The sequence below is a fragment of the Schistocerca cancellata genome, chromosome 2, assembly GCF_023864275.1.
Source record: "Schistocerca cancellata isolate TAMUIC-IGC-003103 chromosome 2, iqSchCanc2.1, whole genome shotgun sequence".
Taxonomy (NCBI): Eukaryota; Metazoa; Arthropoda; class Insecta; order Orthoptera; family Acrididae; genus Schistocerca; species Schistocerca cancellata.
The window spans coordinates 223,908,001-223,925,680 of NC_064627.1; the positions used below are offsets into that span (position 1 = coordinate 223,908,001).

At 38.4% G+C, this 17,680-nt stretch overlaps 1 protein-coding gene across 3 annotated transcripts in view; it reads right to left on the minus strand.

Moving 5' to 3' along the window:
• The window catches only part of LOC126161549 (serine/threonine-protein kinase 26), a 649,054-nt gene that overhangs the window by 13,473 nt on the left and 617,901 nt on the right, over nucleotides 1–17,680 (minus strand). For all 3 annotated transcript variants that reach the window (XM_049917483.1, XM_049917484.1, XM_049917482.1), the window contains 7 exons: nucleotides 13,237–13,402; nucleotides 12,613–12,770; nucleotides 10,755–10,940; nucleotides 8,554–8,699; nucleotides 5,474–5,675; nucleotides 4,083–4,403; nucleotides 807–1,009 (listed from right to left, as the gene is read on the minus strand). In XM_049917483.1, coding sequence (XP_049773440.1) covers nucleotides 807–1,009; nucleotides 4,083–4,403; nucleotides 5,474–5,675; nucleotides 8,554–8,699; nucleotides 10,755–10,940; nucleotides 12,613–12,770; nucleotides 13,237–13,402 — 1,382 coding nt within the window. The remainder of the gene's footprint in view (nucleotides 1–806; nucleotides 1,010–4,082; nucleotides 4,404–5,473; nucleotides 5,676–8,553; nucleotides 8,700–10,754; nucleotides 10,941–12,612; nucleotides 12,771–13,236; nucleotides 13,403–17,680) is intronic.

Consider the following 17,680-nt stretch of genomic DNA (forward strand, 5'->3'; position numbering starts at 1 on the left):
CAAGCACACGGATACCAAAAAGCATATTCATGTGCCACGACAAGAACTACTTTTAAGAAAGGTCCTTGCCTTGTAGTAATTCAAACTTCAAATGCCTCAGATTTTCAAATACCACAGCATCTATGAGGGCTACTTCATCTGCTGATTTCCGATCAAAAGGAAATGGAAAAATTAGTTTCTCAATAAACATCTGGACCATCAAAAATATGCAACTGATTTTGTGCACCTATCTGTTGCTGCTTATGAAATGCTGGCTCACTCTTCACACCAGATATAAAGCAAGAGTTAAGTGGGTGAAATCACTGTGCCCAAAAAAGGCGAATTTCATTACATATGCCAGAAATATTACGCATGCTTTCTCGCTGTATATATAAGGGAGTCATTGTAATGTTTTCCTATTAAAGAATGAAATACTAACTGACAAATACAATGGAAGTATTTTGAGCCAGAATAAAAATATATGAGAGAAGAGCCCTGGAATGAGAAATGAAGAACAGATAAACAAATAGTATCCTGCACCTGCCTTCAACCCATATACAAAGAAATTTGTAGCTGGAAAAAATTTTAAGCTTAATCAACAGATTATGGCATTAACAGTTTGTAGGCTGCAGATCTACTTGAATACATCAGGGATGGAATCTACTCACTGGAAACTTGCTGGACAATGCAGCGTGAACTAAAATGTGACTACATTTGACTCACCCCTAAATTAGAAAATATTTCTTAAACATAAATGTACACTACAAATAACAAAACAATTTATTTTCATATAAAACTATCTGGTACTATTAAAGAGTGGCAAATACCTTGTGATCTTATCCATTACACTTTTTATCCTGGTTTCCGTAACTGTTGGGAGAAGTTTCTGGACCATTTCTCGAATGAAAAGATCACTTATTCCTGGACTAGCTCTTTCTGCCAGTTCAAAAGCATTTTTAAGTTCTTCTATTGCGTCTGCCTTGTGTGGTGACTCAGGCCCACGAGAATTATAATGATGTCGTCTTTGTAACTGAAACAATGGTAACAGCTTAATGACCTCTATCTATTCAACTTACAGACAGTTTTAACAGAAATATAATCAGCATTTAAACAAGTTCCAATAAACAGCAAATGTGTAGCACACTTTCACTACAGCTGTGAATTTGTTACTTCATTTTAAAAAGCGAAATTATTTCATATAATAAAAAGAAACACAAAGGCCAGTGATAAGTGGACAAGCAAAATTTGAAGCATGGAAAGAAAATTTGAAGCATGGAAAGAAAATTTGAAGCATGGAAAGAAAATTTGAAGCATGGAAAGAAAAATAAAAACAGTGAACTACAAGAAAACATCAGCTAAGTATTTATTAACATATTACATCAAAACAGTCATTTCACACAGATATCAATGGGGCACTTCAAATTCTCTGCAACATTAATAGTAGAAGAATGGTATAATCAAACAATGGAAATTCCATCTAGCAATATCAGCAACTTAGGAGAAGACAGACACAATTAAAAGACACTTACACATAAGCTTTCAGCCACAGCCTTCATCAGAATAAGAGAAGCACACAAACAAGCACAACTCACGCACAGAAGTGCCAACTCTGGCAGCTCGGACGAGAACGCAACTATCACATGGAATGGCAGCAGCCATTTGAAGGGAGTGGGGAAGGGGAAGGGATAGCAGTGTACAGATGGGAGCAGGAGAAGTGCTGTCTGGCGGAGTGTGCAGGCTCTAGAATGCCAATAGGCGCAGTGTCAGCAGGTTGTGGGCTGGGAGGTGGGGAATACAGAGCAAAACAGGAGAGGAGGAAGGAAACATGGGCAAGTGTATTGGCAGAGGGTGGCAAACAAAATGGGAATGGGGAGGAGGTGATGGTTAGAGAGTGTGGGGACAGGATGTTAATGTACGTAGAGGCTGAGACAGGCATGGGATCAGAAAAGGCACTGTAAGGATAAGTCCCATCTGCGTAGTTCAGAAAAGCTGGTGGTGGAGGGAAGGATCCAGATGGCTTGGGTTGTGAAGCAGCCACTGAAACCAAGCATGTTATTTTCAGCTGCATGTTGTGTCACAGGGTGATCCACCTTGCTCTTGGCCTCAGTTTGGGGGTTGCCGTTCATCTTGGTGGACAGCTGGTTAGTAGTCATACCAATATAAAAAGCTGTGTAATGATTGCAGCAGAGCTGGTAAATGACATGGTTGCTTTCACAGGTAGCCTGGCCCCTGATGGGGTATGATAAACCTGTGACACGAGTGGAATATGAAGTGGTGGGTGGGTGGATTGGGTGGGTCTTGCACTTAGGTCTTCCACAGGAGTATGATCGCTGAGGCAAGGGGTTGGCATTGGGAGTGGCAGAAGGATGGACTGGGATGTTGTGGAGGTTGGGAGAGTGACAGAACATGACTTTAGCAGAGGTGGGAATGATCTCGGGTAGGATGTCACTCATTTCAGGGATGATGATAGGTAATCAAAGCCTTGGCGAAGGATGTGGTTCAGTTGTTCCAGACCAGGGTAGTTTTGGGTGACGTAAGAGGCACTCCTTTTGGACTGGCTCTTGGGAATGGTGGGAGGATTGGGGGTGTGAGGGGGAAATAGCATGGGAGATCTGTTTGCAGACTAGGTCTGGGGATAGTGCCTGTCTGTGAAGGCCTTGGTGCGACCCTCCACATACAAGGCGAGGGAGTTCTTGTCATTGCAGATATACCGTCCCCAGGTAGCCAACCTGTATGGGAAGGATTTTTTGGTGTGAAACGGACGAGAGCTGTCAAAATGCTGGCAATGTTGATGGTTGGTGGGTTTAATGTGGACAGAGGTGTGGATGGAGCCATCAGAGAGGAGTAGGAGGTCCACCTCTAGGAAGGTGGCACACCATGTTGAGGACGACCAGCTGAAGCAGACTGAAGAGAAAGTATCTATGTTCATGAACCATTGCACAATGGTAGCAACTGGGTTAAAACAGAAAGTGAGGAGTTGTCAAATAGGTTAAATTCAGACTAAAGCCAAAAGAGCAAAAACAAATGTCTAGTTCATTTCACAAACATTTAAAGGTATATGATGGTCCATTAAATTTTGGCGTGTACCCACATAAATTTCACTTCTTTATATTTAAGCTGTATATTGTTCAGCCATCTTCAGAGTGCGCTGAAAGACAGACTACAGCACTCATTCCATCCTCTTAAAGTAATCAACCTCGTCAGTGCATGTGCTGCTACAGATACAAAGGTGCCAGAGACATTGAGTGGCAGCAAAGAAGTACAATGTTCATTAATTATATCAATGACTGCACAGCAGATCCGTGCTGGGATATTGATGTATCAGTGAGCTGCACTGCAGGTTCACCTGCTTCTTACAGTCAAGTACTGCATTTACATAAGCATAAGATGACCTTGAGAAAAATTTATTTTTAAGATGTTCTGACTAATCAAAATTACAAACAATTTTACTGACATAAGTATTTGCCTAAAGCATTAGAATTATACCTATTTTAAACTTAGGAAATTTATTGATTGCCTAAATTTTGATCATACAAGAAGAAATAAAATAAAATGAAATGGTTTACATTAATCTTTATCTTCACTCCCCCCCCTACTAAACCTGTTGGTTGCATAACATTAGTTTTAAACATCACAATTATCCTAATAGAACAGTTGTGAAAATTATATCTTCATTGACACACACATTTCTCAGTTTCTTCTGAAAACATTGCAATATCTCAGCATTGTGGTTACAGTGGAACCTGAGGACGCAACTGTTTTTGCTGAATACATATCAGATTTTGCTTTCATACTGATGTCAGAATGTTGCAATGTTTCTTGCTTCCAAACATACAGTCTGCCTGTCGCTGTCTCATTGGCTGCACAGAACCAGCAGCTGACACACCTCCTTTCATTCCCGTTAACCTCAGATTGAGCATTGTCAGTACTGTTACAGAAAACATGTAAGTTGGCCACTGGCATCATCTAGACTTTTACTATCTTTTGCAGAAATCTGTACTATTGTTGTGCATTTGTCAAATTTTAAAGTCAATTCATATGGACTGAGGCAAACTGTCATTTGCTCATTAAAAATAATATATGTGAACTCCAATAAGCTGTACCTCTGAAATGAGAGGGTAGATAACACCGGAGAGGCATGGAGATCGAGGGTGTGGGTGGCCCGCCTTGCTGCCACCACTACTGCTTGTGTTACTGTTACTGTTACTATTGGCATTAGTGTTGACATCCCGTGGTCGTGGTTCCACCTCCACCCTGCGGACAGCCTTCTTGTCAGGCGTACTGCTATCTGTGGCGTGGTCTCCCCGATGGTCGAGAGGACTAGCTTCCTTGGAGCTTCTCTTGTCTCGACTATGCAAATCTTTGCTGTCCCTGTCCTTCCGGTTGTCTACTGGTACAGCTGGAGCAGCGGAATGTGGCCGTGACTGCAACATATTTCAATATTTTACTATTGCTGTACTCATTTAAATAACGAATAACATAAAGCAAGGTTTAAGAACAAAAAAATAGCAAATATCATTAACTGAGGCAGAGAAATAGATGAACTCTAAATATAATACGGTAACAGTTTTCAACATCAACATACATCACCTAAAACTATCGAATAATAGTGAATAACTTTCACTTCAGGAATGAGACTAGAAGATGACATATACTTGTGATCTTTTATACTATTATTCATTCCATACTGTAGTTAAACATGTTCCACTTTCACCCCCCTACGCTGATGAAAGAAAAAGGGAGTTATATTAGCACACTGGCAAGGTGTGGTGAGGTATATAAGTCTCCACCTGCTGCGGAGACCCACTTATGCTCTGGCATCATGGCTTGGTGGTGCCATGGAGGTCAAGGAGTACAGGGGGGCTGGCAAGAAGGAACAAATAAGGTTTCATTACGAGAACTTTAGTTATGTGCTGTCCTATAATGTAAATCAGGGGTATGTGAATATATGCGCTGGCACGAATGCAAATGAAGGAACAAATAAAGTTACATCATGAGAACTTTCAGTTGGTTATATGCTGTCCTGCAATATAAATTATGGGTAGTACATGATTATACCTTGTAATCTGTTATGAGCTACGAGGTAAGAGAGATCTGTTCACCCATTGTTGTAATTTGAGACATGCACGAAAAGTGTTACTGGGGCAATAAAGAAGAGTTATTGAAAAACAGTTTATATAATTTAGTAGTTTGGACAGACTGAAGCTCTCTTCCAGCACCTGCCCCACTGCAGAAGAAGAAGAAGAAGAAGAAGAAGAAGTCATACTTCACCGTCTCATGCCTCTGCTTAGCAGAACCACATAACCATAAAAGTAATCAATCTCAAGAACAGCAACCATATGTTACACTCTAATATGCAAAGATAAACTCAAAAGTCTACAGGAGTACGCATTTAAAAAGTAAACAACAACTTAGGTCACAAACTAGGTGCACAAACAATCACTAGTTTATTAAGTTGTAATAACACATTGTTTAACAAATGCACAATACTTACTGGTGCAGCTTTATCAGTCCGATAATGATTGAGATTTGAATCCTTAGGAGGTGATTTCGTCAGTGGTGGTCCTGAACCATTCTGCACTTTCTGAGGAATCTTGTGATTTGCCGGTTCATCAGCAGGAGGTTTAATGGAATGTGGTCCTTTGACAGTCATGATCCATGGCTCATCGAGGTCACTGTCCTGTTTCGATTCCTCCCTATTTTGAAAATCAAACAAACTGGTAATGAACAAGAACACAATATAAAACAAACATTACCTTAAACAGAGTATCCAATGTAGTGAACATATATACACAGGACTGATACGTAGTCTGTGAAATACAGTCACATGAATAGAGCCTGAACAGATGCTGCTCAAGGTCATATCACTATAATTTTATGGTCTAAAATACCCAAACTGTGTATTATTAACAGTACTGCATAGTGAAAGAAGTTGTAACACAAAGATCAGTTTTTTTAGTTTGTCAGGGGTGGGGCACTTTCAGTGATGTATGAGGTTTGCAGTGTTTTTCCAACATACTACTACTGACTTACACCAAAGAAATTAGGATTCACCAGATATCAATGAAGGACTTTACTCAATAGGAGGGGGAGTTATGGGGGTGGGGGATGCATACTAGTGTGTTTGGCTTCAAACACACGTGGGCAGCTTGGTTGAAAAAACTGTTTTCAGCACAATAAAACACGCTACCACTGAACATTCTTTGTACATCTACATACATACATACTCTGCAAGTCACTGTTTGGTGTATGGCAGAGGGTATCTTGTATCACTACTAATCATTTTCTTTCCTGTTCCAATCACAAAAATAGCGACTAAAAATGACTGTCTATCTGCCTCCATGTGAGCCCTAATATCTCTTATCTTATCCTCATGGTCCTTACAAAGAATGTACATTGGCAGCAGTAGTTCCTTCAATAAGCTTCAAATGCCGGTTCCCTAAATTTTCTCAATAGTGTTTTGTGAAAAGATCAGCTACTTGCCAAACCCCCCCCCCCCCCTGGATTCCCATTTCAGTTCTCAAAGAATCTCTGTAATACTTATCTATTAATCAAACCTACTGGTAACAAATCTAGTGGCTCCTCTGAATTGCTTTATGTCTTCCTTTAATCCTACCTAGTGGGGATCCGAAACACTCAAACACTGCTCAAGAATGAGTCACACTAGTATCCTATACACAGTCTCCTTTAAAGATAAGCTTCACTTTCCTAAAAATCTCTCAATAAACTGAAGTCAACCATTCATTGTCCCTACTATTGCCCTTACATTCTTGTTCAATTTCAAATTGCTTTGTAGCGAACCTAGATCGATGTGACTGTGCCAAGTAGCACACTACCAACGCTGTTGTATTTGAACATTATGGGGCTGTTTTTCTTACTAATCTGCATTAACTTACATTTCTCTACATTTAGAGGAAGCTGCCATTTACAAACCAACTAGATATTTTGTTTAAGTAATCTTGTACCCTCCTACAGTCCTGAACTATGACAACTTCCTGTACACCACAGAGTCAGTGGCAAACAGTTGCAGACATGGTCACCTTGTCCATCAGATCACTTATTTATAAAGAGAATAAGAGTGTTTCTATCACACTTCCCTGGGGCACTCAGGCTTGTCTCTGATAAATACTCGCTATTGAGGACAACGTACTGGGTTCTATTACGTAAGAAGTCTTCAAGCCACTCAGATATCTGGGAATCTATTCTGAATGCTTGGATCTTCGTTAACAGCCTGCAGTGGGCCACTGTGTCAAACGTTCTCTGAAATATAGGAATGTGGAATCTGCCTCTTGCCTTTTATACATAGTTTGCAGCATATCTTGTGAGAAAAGAAAAAGCTAAGTTTCACATGAGCAACGTTTTCCAGAATTAAAACACTGTCATACTCCCATCTTCTAAAAACTGGGCACCTGCAGAAGTCTCAGGCACAGGTTTAACCATAAGGATCTTTTCTTCACCTATCCCTTTTCAGTGTAAGCATTTTTCCACCACCCACTCATCTGGCTGTAGCCATCCCAAGTACACTGAATCTTGTCTTTAACAGTTACATCCTTTTTCCAAACCCGATGCTAATACCATTCTACCCTATCAAACCATGGTAACAATTCAGAAGTTTCCTACCTCCAACCTGGCTTCACTTTCCTTCCCATAATCCATTACCGTTAAGTTCAACATCACAGCTATGGAAAGGGCAGCTATCCACAACCTGAAAACTAGACCCGACCCTATCACTCTTCCTGCTGACAAAATCTCCAATATAGTGGCCATGAATTTTGCACTGACCATGTGGCTGCAGATTTCCATCATTTTTCTGATATATCCACTTAGAAATATTACCACTATGACCCATTCACAAATGTCCAACATGACTTCAAACAGCTCCTCAATACATTAGTTTCGTCATAAAACTTGTCATCCTCTTTTCATGACAACCCTTCTCTTCGTGAAGTAACTACTTCTTGATGCCTCGGGATGTGTCTTATCAACTGATCGCTTATTTTAGTCAAGTTGTTCCATAATTTATTTTCTCCCCAATTTTATTCAGTAACTCTTCGTTAGCTACCCCATTTACTCATCTTATCTTCAGCACTCTTCTGCAGTGCCACATTTCAAAAGCTTCTATTCTCTTCCTGTCTGTACTGCTTGTTGTCCATGAATCACTTCCATACAAATATACTCTCCAGATATATACCTTCGTAAAAGTAATCCTAACACTTAAATTTACATTTGATATTTACAAATTTCTCTTATTCTGGAACACTTTTCTCTCTGTTGCTAGCCAGCATATTGCGTTCTCTTTATTCTTGCTGTTGTCAGTTATATTTTTACCCAAACAACAAAACTAATCTACTACAAGAAGTGTTTTATTTCAAAATCTAGCACCCTTAGCTTCATTTGATGTAGTTTGACTATATTCCATTACTCTCAACTTACTTTTAGTTATGTTCATCATATAATCTCTTGAACTAACACAAGTTGTAAGTATTCATACATTAAAACAGCTGCTCAAAACTGTGGAAGAAAGAAATCACACAACATGAAAGCAAAAGCACTGTACATGGCAATGTTACTTACGAATCTGAATTTTCTGACTCAGTCTCACTCTCTTCACTTCTCTGGGACTTCCATTTTTTGTAGCGATCAATTAGGTCAATAAGATAAGAGTTCTTTTTAGCTTTCCTTATAAATGGGAATTTGAGTAGCTCCTTTGCTGTTGGCCTCTATAAAAAAATTTAAAAAATGTTATTATTCATATAAGCTCAGACTTTCGTATGTATGTTACAATACTTAAAGAAAACTACAACAAATTAAAGGCTACATGGGAAAATGACCAGACTTGAGAGAAATGACATCACATTCATTATAATTTTTCAAAACCGTATTATTTCAGTACGACTCTCGAGATACATTGTATCTGTGAGTGAGTTTTATGATTTGAAGTAAGTATGATACAGTCAATTCACTGTTTCGAGCCTATGGGAGGAGATGGAAGGGGGAAAAGGATCAGAAAGCGAAGTAGAACAACATAAATAACACTAAAAATGCAGTGAATGATGTATGAGGTCTGCTCAAAAAATTCCAGAACTTGGTCCACAAAATTTTTCTACACTTACCTTTTACTTAATGTGCATCGTCTCCTTTGAAGTACTTTCATTGATACACTGTTCCCAACACCGCTTCCAATTCCAGAAGCATTCCTGGTATGCCTCTTGGTGGATCGTGCGAAGCGACATCTGTGAATTTTCTTTTATTTTGTCTATCATTGCAAACCTTTGTCCTTTCAATGGGGTTTTCAACTTTGAAAATAAAAAAAGACAATCTGTAGGGGCCAGGTCTGGATGGTACAGAGGATGAGGCAGCACAGTGATTTCGTTTTTTGTGTAGTAATCAGACAGTATTAGGGATAAATGGGTGGGTGCGCTATCGTGATGCAAGAGCCATGAATTATTTTGCCACATTTCAGGCCATTTCCTTCTCACATTTGCTCACAGGCATCGCAACACATCTTGATAGTATCATCGATTAACCGTCTGTCCCTGTGGCCCGAATTCATGATGAACTAATCCTTCAAAGACAAACAAAACTATTAGCATGTCTTTGACATCTGACCTGACGAGCTTATTTTGGTCTTTGAGATCCTTTCCCACCCACTGTGAAGACTGAACCTTGATGTGAACATCATAACAGCAGACCCACGTCTCACCACCAATTATGATTCTCTTGAGGAACATCTTGTTCTTATTTGTGTGATCCAAAAACTCTTTACAGATTCAGATTGTGAGGCGAAGATCTTTCTGGTCTTGACTCATGACCCTTGGGATGAACTTGGCAGCAACACAATCCATTCCAAGATGCTGTGTCAGGACTTTATGATGATCCATCTGAAATGTTACATTCTTCTGCAATCTCTCAAACAGTCACTCCTCAATTGGGACACACAATTTCATTGATGTTACTGACATGAGTGTCATCAATAGGCATCGAAGGGCATCCTGAACAATGGTCATCTTTAACTTCCATTTGGCCATTTTTAAACCATGTGAACCACTCATAAAATCGAGTGTAGCTTAAGCTTACTGCATCATTTGGTGTGTCTCTGTAAAGGTTTTCTTGAGTTTCATGCAAAAATTAATGCAGACGCATTGCTCCTCTAACTCTGCCATCTATAAATTCTCAAACTGCACGACACAGACATACAACAATGAAACTTCTGGCAGTTACACATTAAACACAGCTGTGTGCAAGGATCCCAACAGAATTTTGCTACAACATACCACTGGGGTTACGAATATTCTGGAATGTTTTGAACAGACCTCATATATTTAGATATGCATATTCACAATTTTGTTACATGACAGCATGAGAGAGGTGAAAACAGAGGGAACTAAAAGTGGACGAGACACCTTTTTTCAACAAGAGGCTTTATTGCTCTCCTTTTTCTTTTAAAGCAATGTGGCAGGGACCTCCCAACAAATGATGCTTTACCAAGGGATGTCTATCTTCAAAGATCATTTTCACAGAATTTCTTACACTGTTAATTACTTTAAATTCCTTACAACCAAGGCATTTCCAAACAGTATTTCAAAGATATCTCCCTATAATACAGTTTTAAGCCACATATCACAGAAATAGTAATTCATTATGTCAAGGTTTTTTTTACATTTTTCATTCATGCATAACTGAGTCAGTCAGTCAGTCAAACCAACTTTCAGAAATATGAGTCACAAAATCGTACTATGCTTTACAAATAAATAAGGATGTTAAGGAATACTTACATTTTCTGGATCTTTGTTAAGGCATGCCTCTACAAATTCCTTGAACTGCTTGGTGTAGTTCCCTGTGAGCTGTGGTGGGTTGTTTTTGGGTATCAGAAACAACACTCTCATTGGATGTAGTTCAGAGTTTGGTGGTTCCCCTTTAGCAAGCTCAATTGCAGTAATGCCCAATGACCAGATATCAGCCTACAAGCAATAGGTATCCATTAGTTGTCAAATGCTTTTCACACTCTTATTTACAGTACATTGTCCACAAATAATTACTGATGACTTGCTCAAATCACAGAAGGAACACCCAGTATTGCAATTCAGACACATCACATTTAATTGAGATTGTTGGAGAAAAATATAAGAATGAGTAAAGACAACCATTCATTGCATAGCAGAGGCACTGAGCAGTAGCTAGCCACATGCAGAAGATGCTGCTGCATGCTGAAGTTCTTGTTTATGTAACCATCCACTATATGCCTCCATTAGATGTTGAGAGGCTGTTTCCATTGTTTATTTAACATCTACGACTTGAGCAGTCACAACATGGACTTTAATGAACTGTTGTTTTGCCAAGATTTAATTTTGAACAAGTTCTATTTGGTTTATGCCAATGCTGCGAATGCACATTTGAGGTGCGGTTCTCAGCTTGCTTATGACACAAACAACATTAATTAATAATCCACAACTTGAAAACTACTCCCGACCCCATCACTCTTCTTGCCGACATTGTGTATTGGCTTTCGGCTTTCTAGGCTGTCATCAGACAACTTGAAACTGAACAGACACAAAATCAGTGAGAACTAATAGCTATACAAAGATTGTCATTTTGAAAGGTATGTAACTATTTTACAACTTCATATTTATACAAAAAACAAAAGCATACTGAAATACACGAAAAGGATGAAACAAGGAAACCTTATATTACACTGTACTCGAATATTAAAAATATAAGTATTTATAAGGCCAAATCAGTACACCAAGCGAGTACTGTCACAGGCTACTATGTCAGATGGGCAAATATGACTGGTGAATGTGATGAACAGGTAAAAAAAAAGACCGGGGGGGGGGGGGGGGGGGGGGCAGAAACGGGGAAGGAGTCAATGGAATATCGTGTGGGGAGTAGGGGATAGTTATACTATTAAAACACCAGTTATTTTTGTCCGTATAACATAGTAGTCTGTGTCAGTACTCATGTGGTGTACTGTTTTGACCTTCATACTTGTGTACTTTTAACCTTTGAGCATGATGTAAAGTCAGGTTTATTTGCTCCTATCTTCTTAGTGTACGTCAACATGCTTGTGTTATTTGTATAGTTACATAGTTGTAACATGGTCACATTTCTTTAGAAATAACAATCTCTGTACAGCTATAAGCTCTCACTGATGTGTGGACAATCTGTTCACTCTTAAGTTGTTTGATGATGGTCTAAAAAGTTGAAAGTCAGTTCACAACTAAATATAAAATATATATTATTGTGGGATATTAACAGTGTGTGTTTCAATTTTTGATATGCCTATGATCCTCAAAATACTAACAAAACACTCTATAGATGAATAGAATATTCCTAGGATAATTCTTAACTGACAGTAACGACGTCATAATTAGTCAAATCTGTATTGGTCACCATACACATGATTAACAATCAGTCATGAATGGATGTGCTCCAAGGAATGTTAGCTTAAATTCTTATTCTCAAATGTACCTAAGTTCAAATGGGTTTTTGTTTCCTTCCTTTCTTAAGAGCTCTGTTCTGTTCATCAATGATAGCCCCATTGTAATTGCATTTAACATATAATTGTGCTCTTGAAAAAAGAAACTATAAATAAACTAACCGTGTTTTATGAAGACCAAAAACACTAAAATTTACCTTTGAGTCATATGCAGACTGTTTTATAACTTCCGGTGCCATCCAAAATGGTGTTCCGACAAATGTGTTCCTCTTGCTTGTGGTATTAGTCAGCTGACCAGCAACACCAAAGTCTGCGAGTTTCACATCACCCATCTCACTCAGTAAAACATTTGCAGCTGCAAATAATGTGAACAATATAGTAACAACTTTCTGTCCAATTAGTTTTCTATTACTAAATCTGTGTCTCGTGTCATTTCTGTATACAAAGTCAGTTTATTCTTAATGTGTATTTGATAATGGTATTATATTATACCTAATTTTGACTTAGAGTGTTAGACAAAGTGAACAGCAAATGTTACAAATCACAATGCCCCATTCCCTCTTAAACACAGAGAGTGGTCCTTCTCCCCCCCCCCCCCCTTTTTTCTGCAAAATGTGTACAGCTTTCTGCATCTTAAATCAGTTTCATTCTTGCATTTATAAAGAAATTTGCAAGTGGTAGGGCCTACATGTAACAAATTTATAACAGTGGGTAGGAAGGAATGGTTGAACTTATTGTACAACTGTTAGTAGTAGTAGTAGTAGTATTTTTAATAACAGACTCTGTTGCTACCTTCATTATATTTAACTGAGAAAGCATACCTTTTATGTCCCTATGAAGCTTCCGCTCACTGTGGAGGTAGTCAAGACCCTTGAGCACTTCACGTAGGATAATAGCAATATGCATCTCTTCAAAACTGCCTGCCTTCATTAGGTCCAAGGCAGAGCCACCCCCAAGATACTCCATAATAATCCATAGTTTTGTTCCCTGCACAAACAACAACAATAGTATCTTAAGGCAATATTGCACTAATAGTAACTGTAAAGACTTAATTTAGAAATCAAAGGCTAAAAATGGTTACTATTAGTTATCATAATGTGTGACGGCATGGCAAACCACAAAATATATTTTTTATTATGTTGTTAAAAATATATGAGCTTGCAGCAGCTAAGATATTTACTTGTTGAGTGAATTGCAATGTTCACTTTTTTATCACCTCAAAGTTAACAAACCACTTATGACAGCAACACTAAACTATACTGAATATTAAATGTGATTAAAACAGTCATGCTAGCATTTTATAGGTACTTAAAGTGGGCATGTGCTTGATTTTGAACAAACATACACACTAGCTAATAACTGCAAAACTTGCACTTGCCAATTTCTTTTTTCTTTTTAGTTCTTATACTGTCAAAGTGATGACTAGTATGTAATGAGTGAAAAAAAAAGAAACTGTAAAGTGATACATAAGTATGAAAAAAAAAAAACATTAATTTCAGACTTCTTATTGGTAATTGGGTTTAAATAAGACGGTATCATGTATCTATATTTTTATAATTCACACCATGTGCATGTCAGGATAGCATTTCCAGCACTATCAAGTAAAACCATACATGTACTTTCATTAAAATATCCTGTGGTGACCTACCGGTACAATGATTTCATTGTCTGTTATCTCCTCTTAAACAACTAATGGAAGAGACAGAAATAAAATGAAAGTGTATCTCCTGTTCTAAGTAATTTGTAATCCGAAGAATTTCATATAATTACAAATGTGCCAGGAGTCATCTACATCAGCACATATGATGAGGACCACATTCCAAAACAGAACATTTCACATCTAAACTCAAAGCAGGCTGGCATTTTCTTTTAGCTCTGCTTGTCTCTGAATCTCTTTCCTATTGACTAATATTACAGTTACAATACCAGGCTGCTACAGGGTGTTAAAATGAGTGCTTTCAATAATGCTTACTTTGCTGATGTATGTCACTGTTATCTTTATCCTGGAAATGTTATAACAAACATCTCCAGTTGCAATATTGCTGCTAATGTAGTGGGTAACATCAGTCTAAATCTCAAACTAGGGTTACGCATCACAGCACTATTCACTGTTCCAAACACAGATGATTTCACATGCTACAATTACATATGCACTCCACAAGGCATCTTACAGAGAGGAGAAGAGGATACTTCGCACACCACATTCATTACCAGCCTTTCCTGCTTCATCCATGAACAACAGGCAGCAACAGCAACTTTGCTAAGCCTCCCTATAATCTTGAATTTCTCCAAATTTAGCATCACCTTCACCTCGCAAGATGAATGTGGGAGTAGGAGAGTATGTGAGAAGTAACATATTACTCAAACCTCTTTGGTATGTACACTCTTGGAACTTCAATGGTTAATCACTCCCTAACACGTCAATGCCTCTCGTGTAGCACTGCAGTTGGGTGAAAACTTCCATGAAACTCTGACCCTTTTTAAACAACTCTGTGGCGAAAAGTACTGCTCTTCTTTATATCTCGTCTACCTCATCTTTTAAATGTACCTGATAAAACTATCGGTCTCATAAACACTGCTCAAGCATAAACTGAATGTGGGTTTTGTATGCAACTTCCTTTGTTGGTAGTTAATTGCAAATCCTTAGGATTCGTACAATGAAACTCAGGCTCCTGCATTTCTGACAATTAGACCTACATTTATTTAGTCATTTCATTTTAAAACACTCCAAATGCATACTCCAAAATATGTAATTGTTTTGATTCTTCCCACAACAGTTCTTTCATGTAACCATCCCATATTAGGGAAACTAATGTTGAATGTTCACTGACAGTGGCATGTTTAAAATATAGGTCATGTCAAAGGTGGGAATTTAGTGCACTCTACTACAGAAACTGTCTGCTTTAACAGTGTATTCTTGGGCCATCATTAATCTGAAATAATTATGTATAAAACAGTGACAATTGCATTTAGTGTTTGCAAAAATGATCTGTTTCAGACAAGTGCAAAAGGCAGGAATGTAGAATGATCTGTGGACAATTTCCATAGCTCTTGAAACCTCTATTATGCAAGCTTGAAGGTGACTATCCGGTAAGTATGGGAAGAGGGCAACCAAACAGTTGATTTTATACACTAAATTAATTAAATGCCAAGAATGGGTAAAGAAAAAGTTCAATTATATCGTAAACGAGGCTTACAATCTATTTAGCCGTCAATATACCAATGAAATGAAGACCGTGAGGACGATAGTCTAGTGCATACTATAACATATATGCAGCCAGTTCACGACGTACAGCAGCTATGAGAGAAGGAAAAGAAAACACTTCGCAACGTACCTATCTGTGTGTGTCACCTAGTTCGTATGTAAACTGGCGAGAAAAAAATAGTAATAGGGTAGCGTATAAACTCTTGTTACCTAAAAACCAACAGCGTCTTTCAGTTGTAAGGCCGATTCGGACATCGGTACCGTAACATACCAACCCCCCCCCTACATCTCGCTCTCCTTACATAACGTGAGAAAAGTGATCAAGGCGCTAGGAACTTTCGCTTCCATTGACTTCCTTGTTGCGCCAAGACTTGTACAGTATGATTTCACGACGCAGAATAAAATGTTGTTTGTCATGTCTGTTATACCCTTAATTAATACTCACTTCTGCAGGTGTTTCTACTGCAATGGATGTGCAAATTACTCGATTAAGGACCGTGATGTGTGTAATCATCCTTTTTCGATCGTATTAACATATTCAAAATCTTTGCTGCTTAGCAGAAACGGGGTAATACGTTCGCCATAATTAAATAATACGTAATATGAATGGTTTTTCTGCCTGGAGCGAAGAGCCTGTAAGTTAATTTCAGTCGTAGCTATGTCCCAAGACCGTACAACGCTTGACGAATACAGTTTTACGGCCTAATGTCTGAAACCAGGCAATGCCTGTTCAGTTACTCAAGACTTCACACAGCCTAAGCGTGTGAAACGCTAAGCTCCAATACGGTGTCCTAGTAAGAGTGAATCGTAGAATTAAGCGCTTAACTGCAACTTTCAAGTTGTCTTTTTTTTAAAAAATAATAATAAAAATAAAATAAATAAATAAAAGTTTCATTCACAGCGTACAAAAATTTGTTGGTATCCCTTTAGATTATAGCCAAGCACTGAAGAAGGGGAAAGAGACTGCCTCTATGCGGTGGCAATATTAAGTACCTCTGTAGCAGTTGTTTACACCGACGACATACAGCAGATCATGTACAGAAACAAAAACTTGTTGCACTCATTACCCAAAAAGCTTTGCTAGCTATCTTCTCCAAGCTTTTTAGAATTCTCTAAAAACTACAGCCGTAACGTATCAGTATGGAAATTTCTTCACGTTCCTTTATACCACGTAGTGGTTTTAATGTTTACTCTCAACATAATGAATGGCGAAACAGCTTCAAAAAACGAAGGATGTTGAACACCGGTTTTCCACAGAACAAGTAAAGAAAAAAATCATAAAATTGTTAATTTGTAATTATATCACACAAGAAATATTTATTGTCATAATTAAAACATTCTAAAATTCTTGAAATTCCCGGGACCGATATCTTGCCAGTATCGGTATCGATAACAGGCAAAACTCGTGGAGATTCTCGATTCCGGAAATGGATGAAATGTCTATAAAGGAAACAGAGCGCGAGTCCCATTCGCACCTGACCAGCCTTTAATTTCCAGTAACTAGCCCGAAACGACGCCTACACCTGACGATTGCAGTTTGTTGCTGAAAGGCGTCATGTCAATCATTAGAAATGAGAAGAAAAGTTAGGCGAGTGGAAGCAGTCACTTATCACGTTTTAATATCAATAACGAAGCAACCCACTTTCAATAGTGATGATTAGCGTTCAGTTACAAGTGTCAGTACACTATAACACAGCAGAATACAGACAGCTGAACATGATCTCAAACATTTTTGTTGGTTTCTATACCCAATGTGGGGAGAATGGGTATTTTCCCCTCTAGCAACTGTAGGATCGTTGTTTTCCTGCTGTGTCACTTCGGTGTTGGATGATACTTGTATTTTATTCTGGAAACACCAGACACTTTGCATCTGCTGTTAAGGCGGATTCTCCCGCTAAAGTACAGTTTATTTAAAATGTTTATTATTTCAGTGGCAAAACAAATAAATGTGCCTGGCACACGGTTATGATACTGCGCTGGCATTGGGCAAGTTGTAAAATATAGAATCCTTTTTATTCTGTTTTCCCGCCGATACTCCCTGCCCCATAAGAAATCCTTCC